Source organism: Rattus rattus, chromosome 11 (genome assembly GCF_011064425.1).
Source record: "Rattus rattus isolate New Zealand chromosome 11, Rrattus_CSIRO_v1, whole genome shotgun sequence".
Classification (NCBI taxonomy): domain Eukaryota; kingdom Metazoa; phylum Chordata; class Mammalia; order Rodentia; family Muridae; genus Rattus; species Rattus rattus.
The window spans coordinates 38,194,446-38,210,309 of NC_046164.1; the positions used below are offsets into that span (position 1 = coordinate 38,194,446).

General features: G+C 36.1%; 1 protein-coding gene across 20 annotated transcripts in view; it reads right to left on the reverse strand.

Moving 5' to 3' along the window:
* Adgrl3 (adhesion G protein-coupled receptor L3) overlaps positions 1–15,864 on the reverse strand; it is a 492,285-nt gene that overhangs the window by 120,639 nt on the left and 355,782 nt on the right. For all 20 annotated transcript variants that reach the window (XM_032916815.1, XM_032916807.1, XM_032916818.1 and 17 more), the window contains 4 exons: positions 13,482–13,665; positions 12,453–12,575; positions 7,771–7,979; positions 6,846–7,022 (listed from right to left, as the gene is read on the reverse strand). In XM_032916815.1, coding sequence (XP_032772706.1) covers positions 6,846–7,022; positions 7,771–7,979; positions 12,453–12,575; positions 13,482–13,665 — 693 coding nt within the window. The remainder of the gene's footprint in view (positions 1–6,845; positions 7,023–7,770; positions 7,980–12,452; positions 12,576–13,481; positions 13,666–15,864) is intronic.

Genomic DNA, 15,864 nt, shown 5'->3' on the forward strand with positions numbered 1-15,864 from the left:
TTTCAGGTTATTTTTATTCTCATCTTTTGCTTGATGCTTTAGCTTTTTTCAAATTAAGATTAGTTATGGTTTCATTTCAGTATTTCACAAATAACTAAAACAAACCTTACATTTATTTTCCCTGTATTAAAGAAATCATTTTTGTACAAAACAAGCAAACAAACTAGGAGTGAAGTTTTTTTTTAATGCATTTGAAATGTCAAATGATAAACTTACAAAAAATGTAAGTGAGAGAGGGAAAGGCATATTAAAAAATATAACAAATCAAAAATGTAACAAATCAGTATATGAATATGAGTACTTACAGGTGGGAAACAGAGAAAAAGATGTCTGGTAAGTATGATGATGCTTATTTATAGACTATGAGATACCCAGTATCACTGCTGTTATAGCACAGATAAATCTAATAGTAGAGAGGAAATTGAAGTTGTAGAACTCTAATATTTCTTCAGTAAAAACTTCCCCAGCATAATTATAAGCAGTTCACGTGGCATTGTTTGCAAATACTGTGCATCTAATCAACTTATTAATATGTATTCGTGGTATATTTTCCATTAAAGTTGTACTTTAAAGGAGAATTCACTGAGTAATACCTAATCAGTAAATGTAATTTAAAAATCTATTTACTTTTTCTACCACCCAATTTGAGATTTTCAATGAGGCCCTGAATAATTATTACTTACTTTTACTTAGATTTTTGGTATTAAATCGCCAATTTAGAAAAAATAAGCAAAACTGGACAACTTAAAATTTTAAATAAAGCAAAATCTACTTTATTCCATTAGCTCTTACTTTATAGAAAAATGGCAGTGGAAACAAACAAAATTTTCAACATACATACTTAATTTTCTTACAAATATTAAACTGTAGGGTTAGAAGTACTTTCCTCCTTCTACTGACTGCCTAAGTAGACATTTCTAAAATCTTTCTCAGCATTGTATTCAACAAAACTTTATCACATCTCTCCCTTGATAAACTATAAATTTCTTAAGGCAAGATGCCTGGCTTATCTTACTTCCCAGTGTATCTCATACACATGGAGGTAATGGGAAATTTGAAACAAAGAGCATAAGGAAGGTAGCTCTGTGTAAACAGAAGACCTTATTGTGCTGGGTGGAAAGACCAAAGCTTTCCTCTGTGACTCCAGCACATCTGATATGTTTGGGAAAGTCTCACACAATGTGACGCATGGGAAGGACAGTTAAGAGGAGAGGTCGCAAGTTGCTAATAGAAGTCATCATTTGTGAATTTGTTTTCAATAAGATAAGGAGTCTTTGGAGCTTGACCTAGACTGCATCTTCACAGGTTTACAGAATTGCTTTTTTTGAGCAGTGATGTGGTCTAACAGATCATTGAAGTATCCCTTTGGCAACTATTCTGAGAACAGAATTCAGAGAGACAAGCAGAGAAGAAACTAGCTAAGGGGGCATTAGCCAAAACTTAGCAAGGAGATCCCAGGGGCTGGAAGCTAGAGGATAGCAAGCAGATGCTGAGATCAGGCTCTCTGTTGTCCAAAGTGTGTTAATTGGACTAATATGCACCATCAGAAAAAAGAAGCAAATCAAAGCAGATATGTGGTAATGGAATGTTACTCCTGGCAAGGCAACATAGCCATTTAATAAAATGGAGGGAGAGAACTTTGTGGGAGAATTGTGATACGTGTTACATAAGGCTAAATATAGATTTTACTCAATTTATGATAGTTTGATTGATAATGGCTTAACCTAGAATAGTTTGAATAGGATGGTACAAAAACCAGAATTTGATTGGTAATAAAACCACCCTTCCAATCTGAACTTCAATGTACCCTGGTCTACCATGTAGCATAAAGGGACTGGGTAGTAAGTAAGCTACATATTGTCAGCCATGTTTTCGAGAAAGTAATCAACTTGTACTTTTCCATGCACTTTATTGCCAGCTGTTTTGTAAATCATGTTTTGTATTCATAAACCATCATATCTTCAAAATGCCCACTTCTGTCTCCTAGCACATGAAACAATTCCATTTTACACTTTCTCTACAGTATTCAAAGAATTATATGACAGACTGCATGTCCATCTAAAATAGGCCTTGGGAGGGTGATTTTATACAATTTCAGTACAATATATGTGTACCAAGAGCATCTAAACTTACTAGGCTGAGATTAAAACTTTGGTATGTTCCATGTATAGAACCCATTTATGACTTATGGCATTTTAACTTACAATGGCAGAATTGGGACTTGATTCCAGCCCAAATCAAGAAATATTTGTAGTTACGTGACTGTAGATTTGTAGCCACTGGTTCGATCTGTGTGTCTAGAAATGAACATTGAAACCTAGCAATTGGTAACTGATGCTTAAAATCGTATGACTACACAAGATCAGCTAGGGAGAAAAGAAATGATTTAGTACACTGCTTTTGACTTGAGTGACAATGAGAGGGCATACAGGTGAGGAACAACCAGAAAAGGAAGCTAAGTAAAGCCAGATGCCAAAAAAAGGAAGGAAGGAAGGAAGGAAGGAAGGAAGAAAGAAGAAAGAAAGAAGAAAGAAAGGAAGAAAGAAAGAAAGAAAGAAAGAAAGAAAGAAAGAAAGAAAGAAAGAAAGAAAGAAAGAAAGAAAGAGAAAGAGAAAGAGAAAGAAAGTATTATACTCAGGGCAAGTAAAGAAAATGTTACAAAAATATGGCCAACTCATTCTCTACACATCACCTATCTAACCACATTAGATTCTTCCTAGAGTTCAGGATGTCTCATTGATAAAGCCCTCTCTAGACGCAAATCTACATCTTCTTCCTCTACATCTCTACATCAAAGGGTAGGCCTCAATAATCAGCATCACATTCATCACCGTAGCCTCACTTCCTTGCCTTTCTGTTTATCCTCAAGCTCCTCAAGAAGAGAAAAAAAAGTAAGGCCTTGAAGGCCAGAATTAGAAGCATAATCACTAGAGTTTTGTAATACAAAAAGCAAGTGGGAATTGAGAAGTTACATTCATAGAGAACATGTACTACATTACAAGGTACAGCAATAACTTTATGATGACTATCTTACTATGGTCCTCAAAATGTGGAAAACCAACAAAAAAGAAAACAAGTGTCACTAAGAGTAGGAAGAACTCATAGATGAAACCAATGGACAGAGCTCAGATAGATAGCTAAGCAGACAGACATGAATAAGGACTGTTTGGCCCGCAGTAGAATCCCAGAATGAAAATAAATATCAAGATTTGATATCAGTAAGGATCAAAACTATCCTGTCAATTCTTTCTTTAAAAAATTGTCAAAGAATATAATAATTTAATATAATATAATATAATATTCTTCCATGTAGATCAACTTTACTGAAACATTAAACGGGAGTAACTAGCATGTATAAATACATGTGTTCTAACTGGTTGCTGTATCTCTCATCATGTACAAATAAATTATTATTCTATTTCAATGGAAGCCTAATGCAAATGTGTTCATGTATTTCATTTTAGGATTCTAGTGATGACTAGGCCCAGTATTTTCAGTTCTTCTCCAATCACTAAAGTGCCAAACTTATGTTCTGGGATCAAAATAGAGCTGACTGTGGTAATTACTGGAGACTGTGATTCTAGACACACGTGAAACGTTCTGCAGGAGTGATTGCTGAAGGAAAGTATCGATTCCCATTTATTTTGTCTCTTGTTGACACGCAATAGTGGTCCCAGTCATGATCCTTTTAAAATGGATTGGAGAGGAGCTATTAGGAAATGAACTGAACCCCCAAAAATGGTATTTTGTTGTTGCGTAGATTTGAACCATTTTTCAGAATTTAATGCCTTGCCTGGTTGAAATGTAGGATCCAAGAGCCCGACTAACACATTCCAGAATTAAATCTATCATTTGTCAATGTGGCCAATCTTGCTGAACTCAATCAGTTTGAAATGCTTCCACAAAATAAGCCTTGCAGTCCCTTGAAGACCAGAGTCTGAACTGTGTTGAAACAGCAAGAGTAATTTTATTTTTCTGTTAGCAGCTGGACATAGATGCAGTCTTCTTCAAGGAATACCTGTACCGTCTTTTTCTAAATTCTACAAAAAAAATCTGTGCAGCAGGAAATTACTTGAGTCATCGGCATAAGGTATGTAAACCTTCTGCCAGAGTTCTTAATTTCTAAAATGTACTGAACAATAATAGTTGTTCCATGCTTACTGACGTCATGGAGTTGAAACGTCACAAGTATGTATTTGCAATTCATCTCTTTAACTAAGGTGACAAAGTTGATGTGTTCTTTTATGTTCTAAGTCTAGCTTTTCCTTGCACCTCCCATGGTGATAGACTTCTTTTGCTAGCACTACTGAACCATGTGCCACTGGGTCGACAGTCTCACATTTTCTACATCTCGTATCATGGAGCATCTGTGTTAAATAGAAAGCCTTCCACTGCCCTCACTTTCTAGAAAGGTAGCAGTGCTCAAACTGCTTGTAGACTCATTCTACATGTATACTGTGAAACCCTATAACGCTAATTGAGGTCTCATACTTTGAAAGGATAAAGTAGATGACTGGCTGCCATTGCGTGACACACCTCACAGTGTCACACTGCAGTAGAACGCAGGTAGTTCTAAGAATTCTGAGTTCAGGTTCTGGGTCCCCCCCTTGTTGTGACTGTTAGATATTTTTAAATCAGTTTGGATTTCATCTGCCAACTTTATGTATCACATATAAACATTGAGACTGATAGGCAGTGTAGTTTATGTTCAGACTCTACTCCTTGTGTATAGATGTTAAGTTCATTGAACTTAGCCACATCCATACTGAATTCTTCGTCTTCAGATGCTGGGCAGCCATGCTGTATACACAGTGCAATAATTTTACATGTATATCCCATTCTCAAACCTCATATTTAACTTCCTTGTGATTTTGCTCCTATGTCTTCCCAAATTGGGTTATTCTTTACAACTTTCCCAGTTAATTCATTAATTTCTTAATAGAAATCTTATAACCTAATAAATCTAATCTAGAACAATTCTCTGACTTTATATATTCAATATTTCCATGTAACACTACAAAAAGCTCACTCTATTCTCTTGTGTACTATGACGAAGCTACATGTGCTTGCTTTCTCTATGAAAAATTGTACATTTCTTGATGGCAGCATTTATTTGGTGCTTTATTGTATTATATTATATATCAACAAAGCTGTCCTGAATTAAACAGTTAAATTGGATAAAAATATGTATCATTTTAAATTGAATTCAACCCACAAAGTAATTTGCCTTAAAATATATCATCTATCCCTCTTCAAGTTGTATAGCTAAGTAACTATGATATAATAGGAAAATATTATAAAAATTTATGAAAGAACATTCAGTCGTTGTCAAAGCCAATTTAAATTTTAAGTACTCATGTTTTTAAAAATTCAGTGTCTATTAAAAATTATTACTGGGCACTCTAATGTGATATGCTAGGAAAGCAAAGGTTTAAATGTTGACATAATGTGTATCCTACCCTAACAAAGAAAACTGATATTATTATTATTATAATTAACTGTATTAGATTATATGCCAATCTCATACATTATGTGTGTGTGTGTGCGTGTGCGTGTGTGTGCGTGTGTGTGTGTGTGCGTGTGTGTAGAAAGGCTCAGTGGTTAAGAGCACCTAAAGCTCTCTTAGATAACTAATGTTCAATTCCCAGCACCCACATGCAAAAGAACTCCAGTTCTAAAGGATTTTTAAGACTTCATATGGCCTCTGTGGGCTCTGCACACATGTGCCACAGACATACACACAGTCAAAAATCTGACCACATAAAATGGAAGTAAACAAAACTCTAAAATATTAAAAGCAAAGATGATATACCATAATAAAATTTATATGAGATTAGTAATTTTAATAAGTAACATACATATTTTATTATATTTAATGCATAAAATATTTGATGAAAATTATAAGATGTAAAATATTCATTTAGTTTATGATTATCATGCACAGAAAAAGTATTCTTTTCACTGGATATTTTGTCAAAAAACAAATTGTTTTTTTTTCAGTCACATAAACAATGTAAGATAGATCTCCTTTCTCAATAATTATTGATTTCAATCAACAGGGAGAATCAGCTCAGATATTGATCCTGGCCAACTGTTTTGTTTTGAGAAGCAAGGCACTATGATTCCTAGTCATTCTCAACATATCTTATTTGAAAAAAAAAATAGAGATCTCCAACCTCTAAACTTTTGGGCCTAGCACTTCTGCTACAGCTGCAGTATTCTCAACTATGGTAATTCTCCTGTGTTAGAGGACACACTAAAGCCCACTCGGTCTTCTTTTCCATTGAAAAATCAATCTTTCTCTTTTCATAACCTTCTATGTATGAAACCCTGCCACGCCAGAAAGAAGCAGGTACAGCAGTGTTAGCCAGTTTCCAACTGTGAAATCTGTCAACTACCTGGCCTGTTGATTACAATGGGATGTCCGTTCCCCGGAATTACAGTATCCAAATCCTCTGTACCATTGTGTTCTGTGCATCACATGCATCTGGTGGTTTTTTCCAGGAATCAGATTGGCAGAGTCTAATCTATAGTTCTGAAGTCTTCAATGTATCTAATCCCAGCTTCCATTAACCCAGTCCCACTTACCCTGTTCATGACGTTATGGTATAACATTTACTTGTCCAAATTGAAACCACAGAGGCTGTAGGGAAATTTATTGAACAAACTCTGATATTATGTTTTGTATTAGTAAAAGAAAGAAGCAATTATTAGAACCATCCAAAAGCATGTACCAGAAACACCAGAGTTTCTGGCTAGAATTATTAGGAAAGAACTGACTTGTACAATTAGGAATAGAATTAGAAGCCTGATTGCCTGTGTTCCTGCTTTATGGCATATCTTACCTTAACTTCCACATGTGCCATTAATACTGCGAAGTTGGTGAGGTGGTTACAGGAGCACGTAGTGTGTGTCTTGTTCGTTGTCAGGAGTCGACAGCCTTGTGTTGACCAATAACCTGTCATTGTGCGCTTGGAATAGCTCCAAAATGAACAGTTAGGGTTGAAATTTTCCTCTGACTGCTATGGTGGAAAAAAATCAATAAAGGCAATAACTATTTTACAATCGAGTAAATGAAGTAGGCACTTTCCCTACCCACAGTGCAGCCTCATACTCTGTTGAAATCCTTACAGGGGTGTGCTCAGTACTTTCCTATTAAGTGGCCCTCATCAATTTGAAGTAAAATTGAATACCTGGTATTTATTCTGTCTGACTAGAAGTGAGATTACTATTTTCCAAAACTGTTCATACCAAAATGATGTTACTAACACTGTTTTGGAAATGTATCAGCTTTTAAATTTCAAAGTAAAGAAGGTAACTGTTGGAAAAAAAATTGTAAAAGGATGATTTTTTTACCTTACATTTACAACTCCAAGATTTGTATATGTACAAAAATATGTATTTAGACAGACAAGACTGCTTATATAATAGCATATGAAATGCTCTCTGATTCAATACAGTCCACTTCAAACTCTTTTAAAAACTGTGTGATTCATATTTAGAGTATATAATATTGTATTATGTATTGCATCTAAGTGTAATATTATTTCTACATGGAAAAATTAAAACATCATTTCAAAAAAGTCCAGGTTTATTTATTTTTTGGGCATATTTATGAATATTTCTGAAAACAACCATGACATGACTTATTAAATATATATTATATGTCAGATAGTAAATAAATATTAAAAGAAAATTAATAGACTTAATATTCATCCATAGTAAATATAAATAATATAGACAATGAGACATGGCATGCCATTTTCTTACCTTGATATGTTTAACAGTAAATACCACAGGATCAGCCAAATACACTTTATTACTGAATTCCTTATTTATTGCTGCTGTAATAACAGGGGAATTGACGATAACTGAGTGATTCGTGGACATAGCTTCTGTGCCCAACTTCATACTGGCATTCTCCGTAGATAAATAAGGACCCAGGTTGTTATACAGGACAAAGGCCACTCTAATCTCTCCTAAAATAAGTGCAAATGTGAGTTAGAAATTGGAAGAAACAGATTGGTTTCTACACTCTGCTGGAGTCTGTATTTCCAGTTAGCTTGTACACTCAATAGTATATAACAATACACATCACACACATAAAACCAAACATTCATTTGCTTCGTACCAAAGTACCAAACATCTGATGAGGAAAGGGATTTCTTGAAACACTGGTTCTGAATCTGAAGGCCTGACTCACTGTGTACTTGAAACTAAAATCAAGGTGCTTCCTAGACGCAGAACCAGAATCTAGAACCATAAAGATTCCAGACCAAAATACAAGATCATCTCTTTATATGTGGATGAAAAGTTAAGTACATAGCTTCAAAAACCATAGCCATAAAAATGGAAAATTGAACTTCCACAAAGTTAAAATTTTGAACCTGGTAAAATATACCATCAAGAAAACAAATATACAAACCATAGTCTAGGGAATATAGGAGTCTTGAATATGCAGAAAATTGGTGCTGGTCAACATTAAAATAATAGAAGATCCCTAAAATTACCCAAGATATTAATGGATAATTTAGGGAAGAATAAAACAAAAACCATTTTTATAAAAAAAAAGATCATTGGAATAATTAGCAGTTAAAGAAACAAGATGGTAAAACTACATTTATAGTATTGTTTTATACCCATGTAATCCTAATGTTTATATGGACTTGAAGCAATTCAAACCCTTGTACCCTACAGATGGGAATAGAAAATTTTGCCATGACATGGAAACACTTTGACATTTTTTTATAAATCTGCATACATATTGACCCTTCCTGGTTAAGTGAGAACATTTACCACAAAGAAAACAATTTGCATGAGGCTTTTTACAGAATCTTTATTGATCCTAGCCTCTATCTTGAAAGAAATCAAATAAAAGAATAAATATATCACAATAATAGAATATACTAGGTATCAATACAGCCCAAAATATTCAATGGCAAATCAAGACTGAATCTCAACTTGACCTTAGGAATTACTTAATCTAGGCAGAAAATAGTTCATACTGGGTGATTCTAGCAACACGAAGTCTAAGAATGGACCAATACTAAATATCTTTCTTTAGGCTTGAAGGGGCTCGAGACTCATATGAACAACAATGCCGAGCAACCAGAGATTCCAGGGACTAAGCCACTACCTAAAGACTATACATGGACTGACCCTGGACTCTGACCTCATAGGTAGCAATGAATATCCTAGTAAGAGCACCAGTGGAAGGGGAAGCCCTGGGTCCTGCTAAGACTGAACCCCCAGTGAACGTGATTGTTGGGGGAGGGCTGCAATGGGGGAGGATGGGGAGGGAACACCCATAAAGAAGGGAGAGGGAGGGGTTAGGGGGATGTTGGCCCGGAAACCAGGAAAGGGAATAACATTCGAAATGTAAATAAGAAATACTCAAGTTAATAAAAAAAAAATATCTTTCTTTAGGAGAAGACAAGAAAAGAGCAATAAGTAACACCAAGAAAATTTAGAGGTAATAGGAACCCTTTAGTTTCCAGGTTGTTTTCTTTCTGTTTTATATTTATTTATATTTATAAAGTTAAATATAACTGTCCAATTTCTTAAAGTAAACACGCACAGTGTATATATTTCATGGTGTTTTAATTATACTGAAGTCAATTTTTAAAAATAAGGACACTAATTGTTTTTATTTGCTTAGAACTCAATAATCATTTTCTTTTGAGGCCATCATTTCCGCAAAGTCACAAAGTCCTTCCACCTTATGACCTTTTGTGATAATTCTCTAGTTCTGGTAGTTTTTAACATTTACCTTTTCCCCCCTTTTATTGTATTTTCTTTTTTGTCATTTACTTTCATAGTAAAAGTCAAATCCCACGTCTTACTTCTACTATGAAGTCAGAGTTGACCAAGAAATAGATGCTACTGGGAAGATGAGAAAGAGAAACTCTGTCTTTAAATCTCAAGGTCAAAAAAGAGAAAGAAAAAGCTGGGTCAAATGAGGAGCCTGTGAGTGTGTGTGTGTGTGTGTGTGTGTGTGTGTGTGTGTGTGTGTTTAAAGAGGTATGACCATGAATGACTTATACAAAAAAATTTATATGTTTATGGAATTCCCTACTCTTGGGGATGTACATACAGAACACGTCCAGGGGCTTGTTTTTCAAACTAGCCTTGCAAACAAGTTCCATGAGCACTCCAGGCAGACATATCCAATCAGATGTGATGACTTTAGACCCAGACAGTGACCAGCAACCCCAGGATGCAGACTGTAGAGATGTCAGTGGCTGCAGTAGCACAGTTACTGTACTCAGAGACGTTCCAGAAGTTTCTATGCTATGTGGTAGGCTCATGTTTCATTGTAGCCATTGTCTATGTAATAATCTTACAAAGAGACCGTAATAAAGACTACATGTTGGAAGAGTGGATTCTTATGTTTACCTATATGTGTAACACACCAAATCCAAATAATAACAACTCACCAAATACTTATCAATTACAGTAGAGAACGAAATGTCCTATCAAGGATAGAGCTTACTGTGCTTGAAGACTTCACTTATTTTATTAAGCATTGCTCCTGTGAGGTCTTGTGGGCTTTGTTCCTGTTGATTTAGAAGTTCTTGTTTTGTTAGTGTTCTCCATTCTTTCTGGTTCTTACAAGATGGAATGGCGTAAACCATTAAGTGGAACTGCTATGACTAAGGCAGCACGCACAAGGTCTGCCAAGAATCTGCACCAGATGGGTCTCAGAGCTGGAAGAAGTGGGCTTCCATCCCTATAGCAGAAGCCATCTCCTATGGATAATGACTTGCAAATGAAAATTTTTATTTTCCCAAGGGAATCTCATTGGGGAAATAAATTCCTCCTAAGTTTCATACCTAGAAGTAAATGGCCAATAGAAAAGAATGTCAATGGCACCATTGGGGTTTCTTCTTCCCAAAGGCTTTTATGTTATTGCTGTTAATTTAATCTTATTTTCATTTTTATTTATTTTACATGTATATTGTTTCTTGCTTTTACCTTTGCATACATAGTATGGCTTCCAGCTTAGTTCCTTATAGGCTTAGTTCTTATAGGCTTCCTGAGCATGAGAATGAGTGGGTCTCTGGTGCCTTTTCCTAGGTTCTCATCCTTCTGGTTGTTGGTTTTGTTCTATGTGAATGTGGTAGTTTGTGTTTTATCTTGTTTTGTTTTATTTTATTATTGTCCCTTAGAAGCCTGTTTACTTTGTAATGACAGACAGAAAAGGATGGATCGGGGAGGAGTCGATGGAGAAGCCATAATCAAGATAATTTATGTAAAACATAAAGGCTAATTCCAATAAAAGGAAGACAAAATCAGATGTCAGAGAAGATGCTGTGAAAAGAAAACCCTGCTGTAGGACCATGCATGCTTTGGATGATGAAAATAATTCAAACACTTTAGCATGGATCACAAGTAATATGGGAGAAAAGATTCGAAGGAGACAGGATGCACAAGATAACCAGGGGCGGGGCTCCATCTGTCGGGTGGTTTTATTCCTCATGTTATTAGAAGTGAACTGTTGAGATTTCTGTCTGGGAAGGACCCTTTCTCAGTGGGCTATAAAGTTGAAGTGAGGAGCAGGTCTCGCAGACCCAGAGAGGAAGTAGATACAAGGATATATTTTTGCTGTACACAATCTCACCACTGCCTCAGACCTGTTGGACCTAGTCCAGTTACCAGCACAATAATGAATTGTACGTTTCTTCTTAACTAATTTCTAATGCCATGATCATATTTTATTCTGATGATAGCACATTTAAGTGGTTGATAACATTAAGAAGATTCATTTCCAAAGCTATTTTCTCTATAAGAAGCAGCAGTTCTGATTAAGTTAGTACAATCCCAGGTCATCTCTATGTCATCTAACAAGTTTTTCCTGCCTTTGTGAGAAATGGGATTTTATTATTATTATTATTATTATTATTATTATTATTATTATTATTATTTAAGATTGGTAAAGCTGGGAATACTTTCTTCATGGGGTTACTTCTTCTACATTTACATTATTTTGTAGTGAATTCAATTTAGCAGTGCCTTGAGCTGACCTGCCTACTTCAGTTCCATCCTCCCCAAGCCGTCCTCCCAGTCAACTTCTCTATATGTGTTTTCAAAAAAAAACATACATATGCACTTATAAAATCCTTAAAAAACGTTAAAAGCTTATAGCTTAAAAATTATAAGGAAAGTTTCCACCACAATTTTCATCAGTTAGATCTGCAAAATCAATGACGGGGCCTCCTGAGGCAGGGGCAGCACATTTGAGGTCTGTCATGCAGAATTTTCCTCATGGTTAAGTTCTATACACTAGGCATCCTTGTAGGTAAGAGGGGGAAAGGAGACAAAGAAAGTGCAGAGGAGGCACACGGAGAAGTGGGGTAAAGACCTCTTGCAGGATGGATTTACAATTCCAAGCCACAAGGCAACAAATAGAGAAAAGTTAAAAGCACTGAGTACAGAAACCACCTCCAACTTACCATTCCGGCCATTTTGCTTTAACGTGTTCGCGGAAAGCTGTATAGTGCTTCCGTGGCCCGTGTTTTCTGGAAATTTTAGATCTTCTAGGTTTCCTTCCGTGCTCAGCCTTGCAACCTCCAACTCTGTTCATAACATAGAAGCGTCAGTGTTCTGTGAGGAGTCTGTTGAAGCTACAAGAACTTCCTTAACCTCTGAACTGTTTCTACAGTCAGAATCTAAGAGTATTGGCCTATTTGTCGTGTTGCAGGAATTCAGTTTGTTCAAAAGTATATAGTTAGTGTTTTCATTTCATTTGAAAAGTAAAATAACTAAAGATAGGCAAAAAGTATGTAAAGGATTCAAAATGTATAATAATCAAGCCTAATTCTTAAAATTCAAACCCAAGTCCTTATACTTTTGCGTTTGCTTTTTAAGTAAATTTTCAAAGTATTTTCCATATTCCATGAACTATGTAAAAATCCTTTGGTACTCTGGAGATGTACTGTCACATCGATATTGATCTACCTACAAATTTAATAAAACATAAAACAGTTTTATCAAATCTCCTGAAATAAAATTGTCAGCCACATCCTAAAACACAATAAAAACGGATTTATACTTATTTGAAGGGATGAGACAACTTCCAAGCATTAACATCATCAGTCAAATGACTTGTTTCTCAATAATACATATAACTCAATATATAACTCGATATAACTCAAACATACTAAAAAGACAAATGATCCTTGCATTAGGAGTCAAAATACTAAGTAGTATAAAAACCTACAAAATACATGCCTACATAAAGATTCTATAAATAAATTCCATTCAAGTAATCTCTAGGTAATAGGACAAATACTGAACACTCTATGGAGATTAAGATGCATGAATTCAGATCTTGTTAAACTGAAAACTATCCTACTTTGAAAAATAGAAGAACCTCTATCCACCAAACTGACACGTGGTTCATGACTGGGGTGTCAGATTTTTTTTTCTTTTCCTGCTACACAAGTGACTCTAGACCTTCTGTCTTAGCAAAGGTCACTTACGAATATTGTCTGTATTCTCCCTGACAATGTCGGTCTTCAAAAGGTTATCGGCTAACACGAAAGCACTCTCCTCCACAGTGTCGAGCAACATGGTGGCTGCGCGTAGTTGATCACTTGTCGTCAGGTCCCTCCACGCATTCAGAGCTTGTGGCTGAAGGAGATTGTTAACTGTCTCCACCATCGCCTAGGAGGGGACAGAAACAATGGCACAAGTCTCTAGTGAACCCGCATAGCTGTCAGGAATCCAGATGTACACGCTGCCCGGCAAGCAAAGAGCAGCAGTGTGCATAAGATCACTATTGTCCCAGCCTCCCCTGTGACACGCTGTAGCAGAAGCATTCATTATTTTTCTGCAAATCCCTCGCTGAGACTTTGCAAGCCCACTGTTGTCTTCCTTTGAAGAACAACAAATAGATCCATGCTTGCTTCTCAGAAGCAACAGCAGAGGCTATGATCACATAATTAAATGACTTGGCTGAGGAAACAGGGGCACGTAATTTAAACCAACAAGTTTGCACCCTCCACAGAAAATAGTTTTCTTCGGAACATCTCCAGAAATGCAGATGCTGAGCACAACAAAGCCTGAATGGATGACTACGTATAGGAGATGCTAGGGTGCCTGTAGGTGGTGGGCTCATGAAGCAAACTTTTTTCCCCCTTTGTCTTATTCTCACCTCCTCCCTTACTCGCAGCCAGCGACAAAAATGTCAGAATGGAGAAAGTAACAAAGCGTTTATACTGTCAGTTACTCCGAATACATCGGGTGGTGTGAAACCTTAGCACTGTTTACCACTCGGGAAGAGAGTAAACAGTTGGACATCATTACGTATGGCCCCGAGGTGTTTCTGTTTTCTTTACAAAGTCAGCAGTCGGTACATCCACACATAGAGACAAAGTACCACATTTCTCATTGCTGCATGCAGAAGAATAATCTCTGTAGCTACCATTTATATGCTCCCTGCAGTTTCCTTTATGTGGTAGGTTACAAAAAGAAAAACAGTTCTCCCATGAAGTCTTGGGTTTCATTCAAACACTGAAACCAGCAAAATAGGAAAATACAACACCTGCAGTTTGAAAGTGATCGTCCCTGAACCCATTCATTATGAAGTATGCCTCCGATGCAGATAGAAAGATGACTAAACAGCCAACATAGACACGGTCTCTAGGCAGCGCCTGAGACTTTTAAAACAGGATGCACATCATTGACACTTTGGCAAAGGGATTGGCTGAGATGGGAGTCACATCCTCTAAACTACCATGTTTTCTTCTGGCTGGTGTTTTCATAGGAACCAAGTAACAACTGTTAATAATTCAGCTTCATAATGAAACACCTTGGCTGCCAATTAACACCAGCTTCAAAAACTAATTTGCCTCTTGATAAAGTTGTTTTTTGTTTTTTGTATTTTTTTTTTCTTGATGCTTTCCAAGCTATCCCAAATTCTGGGCAAATTGACATCATTAGTCTTTTAAGTAAAATAGCCTTCCAACTTGTGTACTTTGCCTTAATAAACACATGCATGCACACTCCACGAATCAACAAAATGACCTGTTATGAATTTAAAGAGTGAATATATTTGCTTTGTGTGCTTAATGCTTTTTAGGTTTGGAGTATGGCCTGAAAGGCACACAAAACACTTCCAGACCATAATAGCATTAGCTGCTTTCCAGGAAGTACTCCATGGAAGTAAAGTCAACAGGATATGCCAGAAAACGGGCAAGAAGGGATAAAACAACAAAAGAAAATTTTTTTCCTTTTTTTTCTTTTTTTTTTTCCGGAGCTGGGGACTGAACCCAGGGCCTTTTGCTTGCTAGGCAAGCGCTCTACCACTGAGCTAAACCCCCAACCCCACAAAAGAAAATTTAAGTGTTTCTGAAGCCGAACAGCAAATATGGACCTACAGAGTGAGGGAACCTTCATCCTCAGATTAGATGTTCCCCAGAATTCATCAGCAATGCTCAGAAAAGTCCCACAAATAATTGAAAGCATCCCCTGTTTTGACAACGGTGCAGCCAATTTTAGCTGCGAATGACCTCAATGATCACAAAATAATCTGGCATTGATTCTTTTAATCTTGTCTTAAGGAATGGTTATTAAGAATATTATAGTATTTCTGAACAGTCCTTTGTTGGTTTTAGTCATTAAATTAAAAATTGCCAAATGATAAAAATAGAAAAATAAACAGAATGGCCATCTTTAGCAATGCATCCCAGCAATCTTATGAACAACATGTTTCAAAATTCCATGATTAAGCAGAGAGCATGCGTAGATGAGTATAGAGATCAGTAATCCAAACCTCCCAACAATGAAAGTCCAGGAACAGATGGCTTCACTAGTGAATTCAACCAGACATTTAAAGAATTAATATCAGTTCTTCTCGAGCTG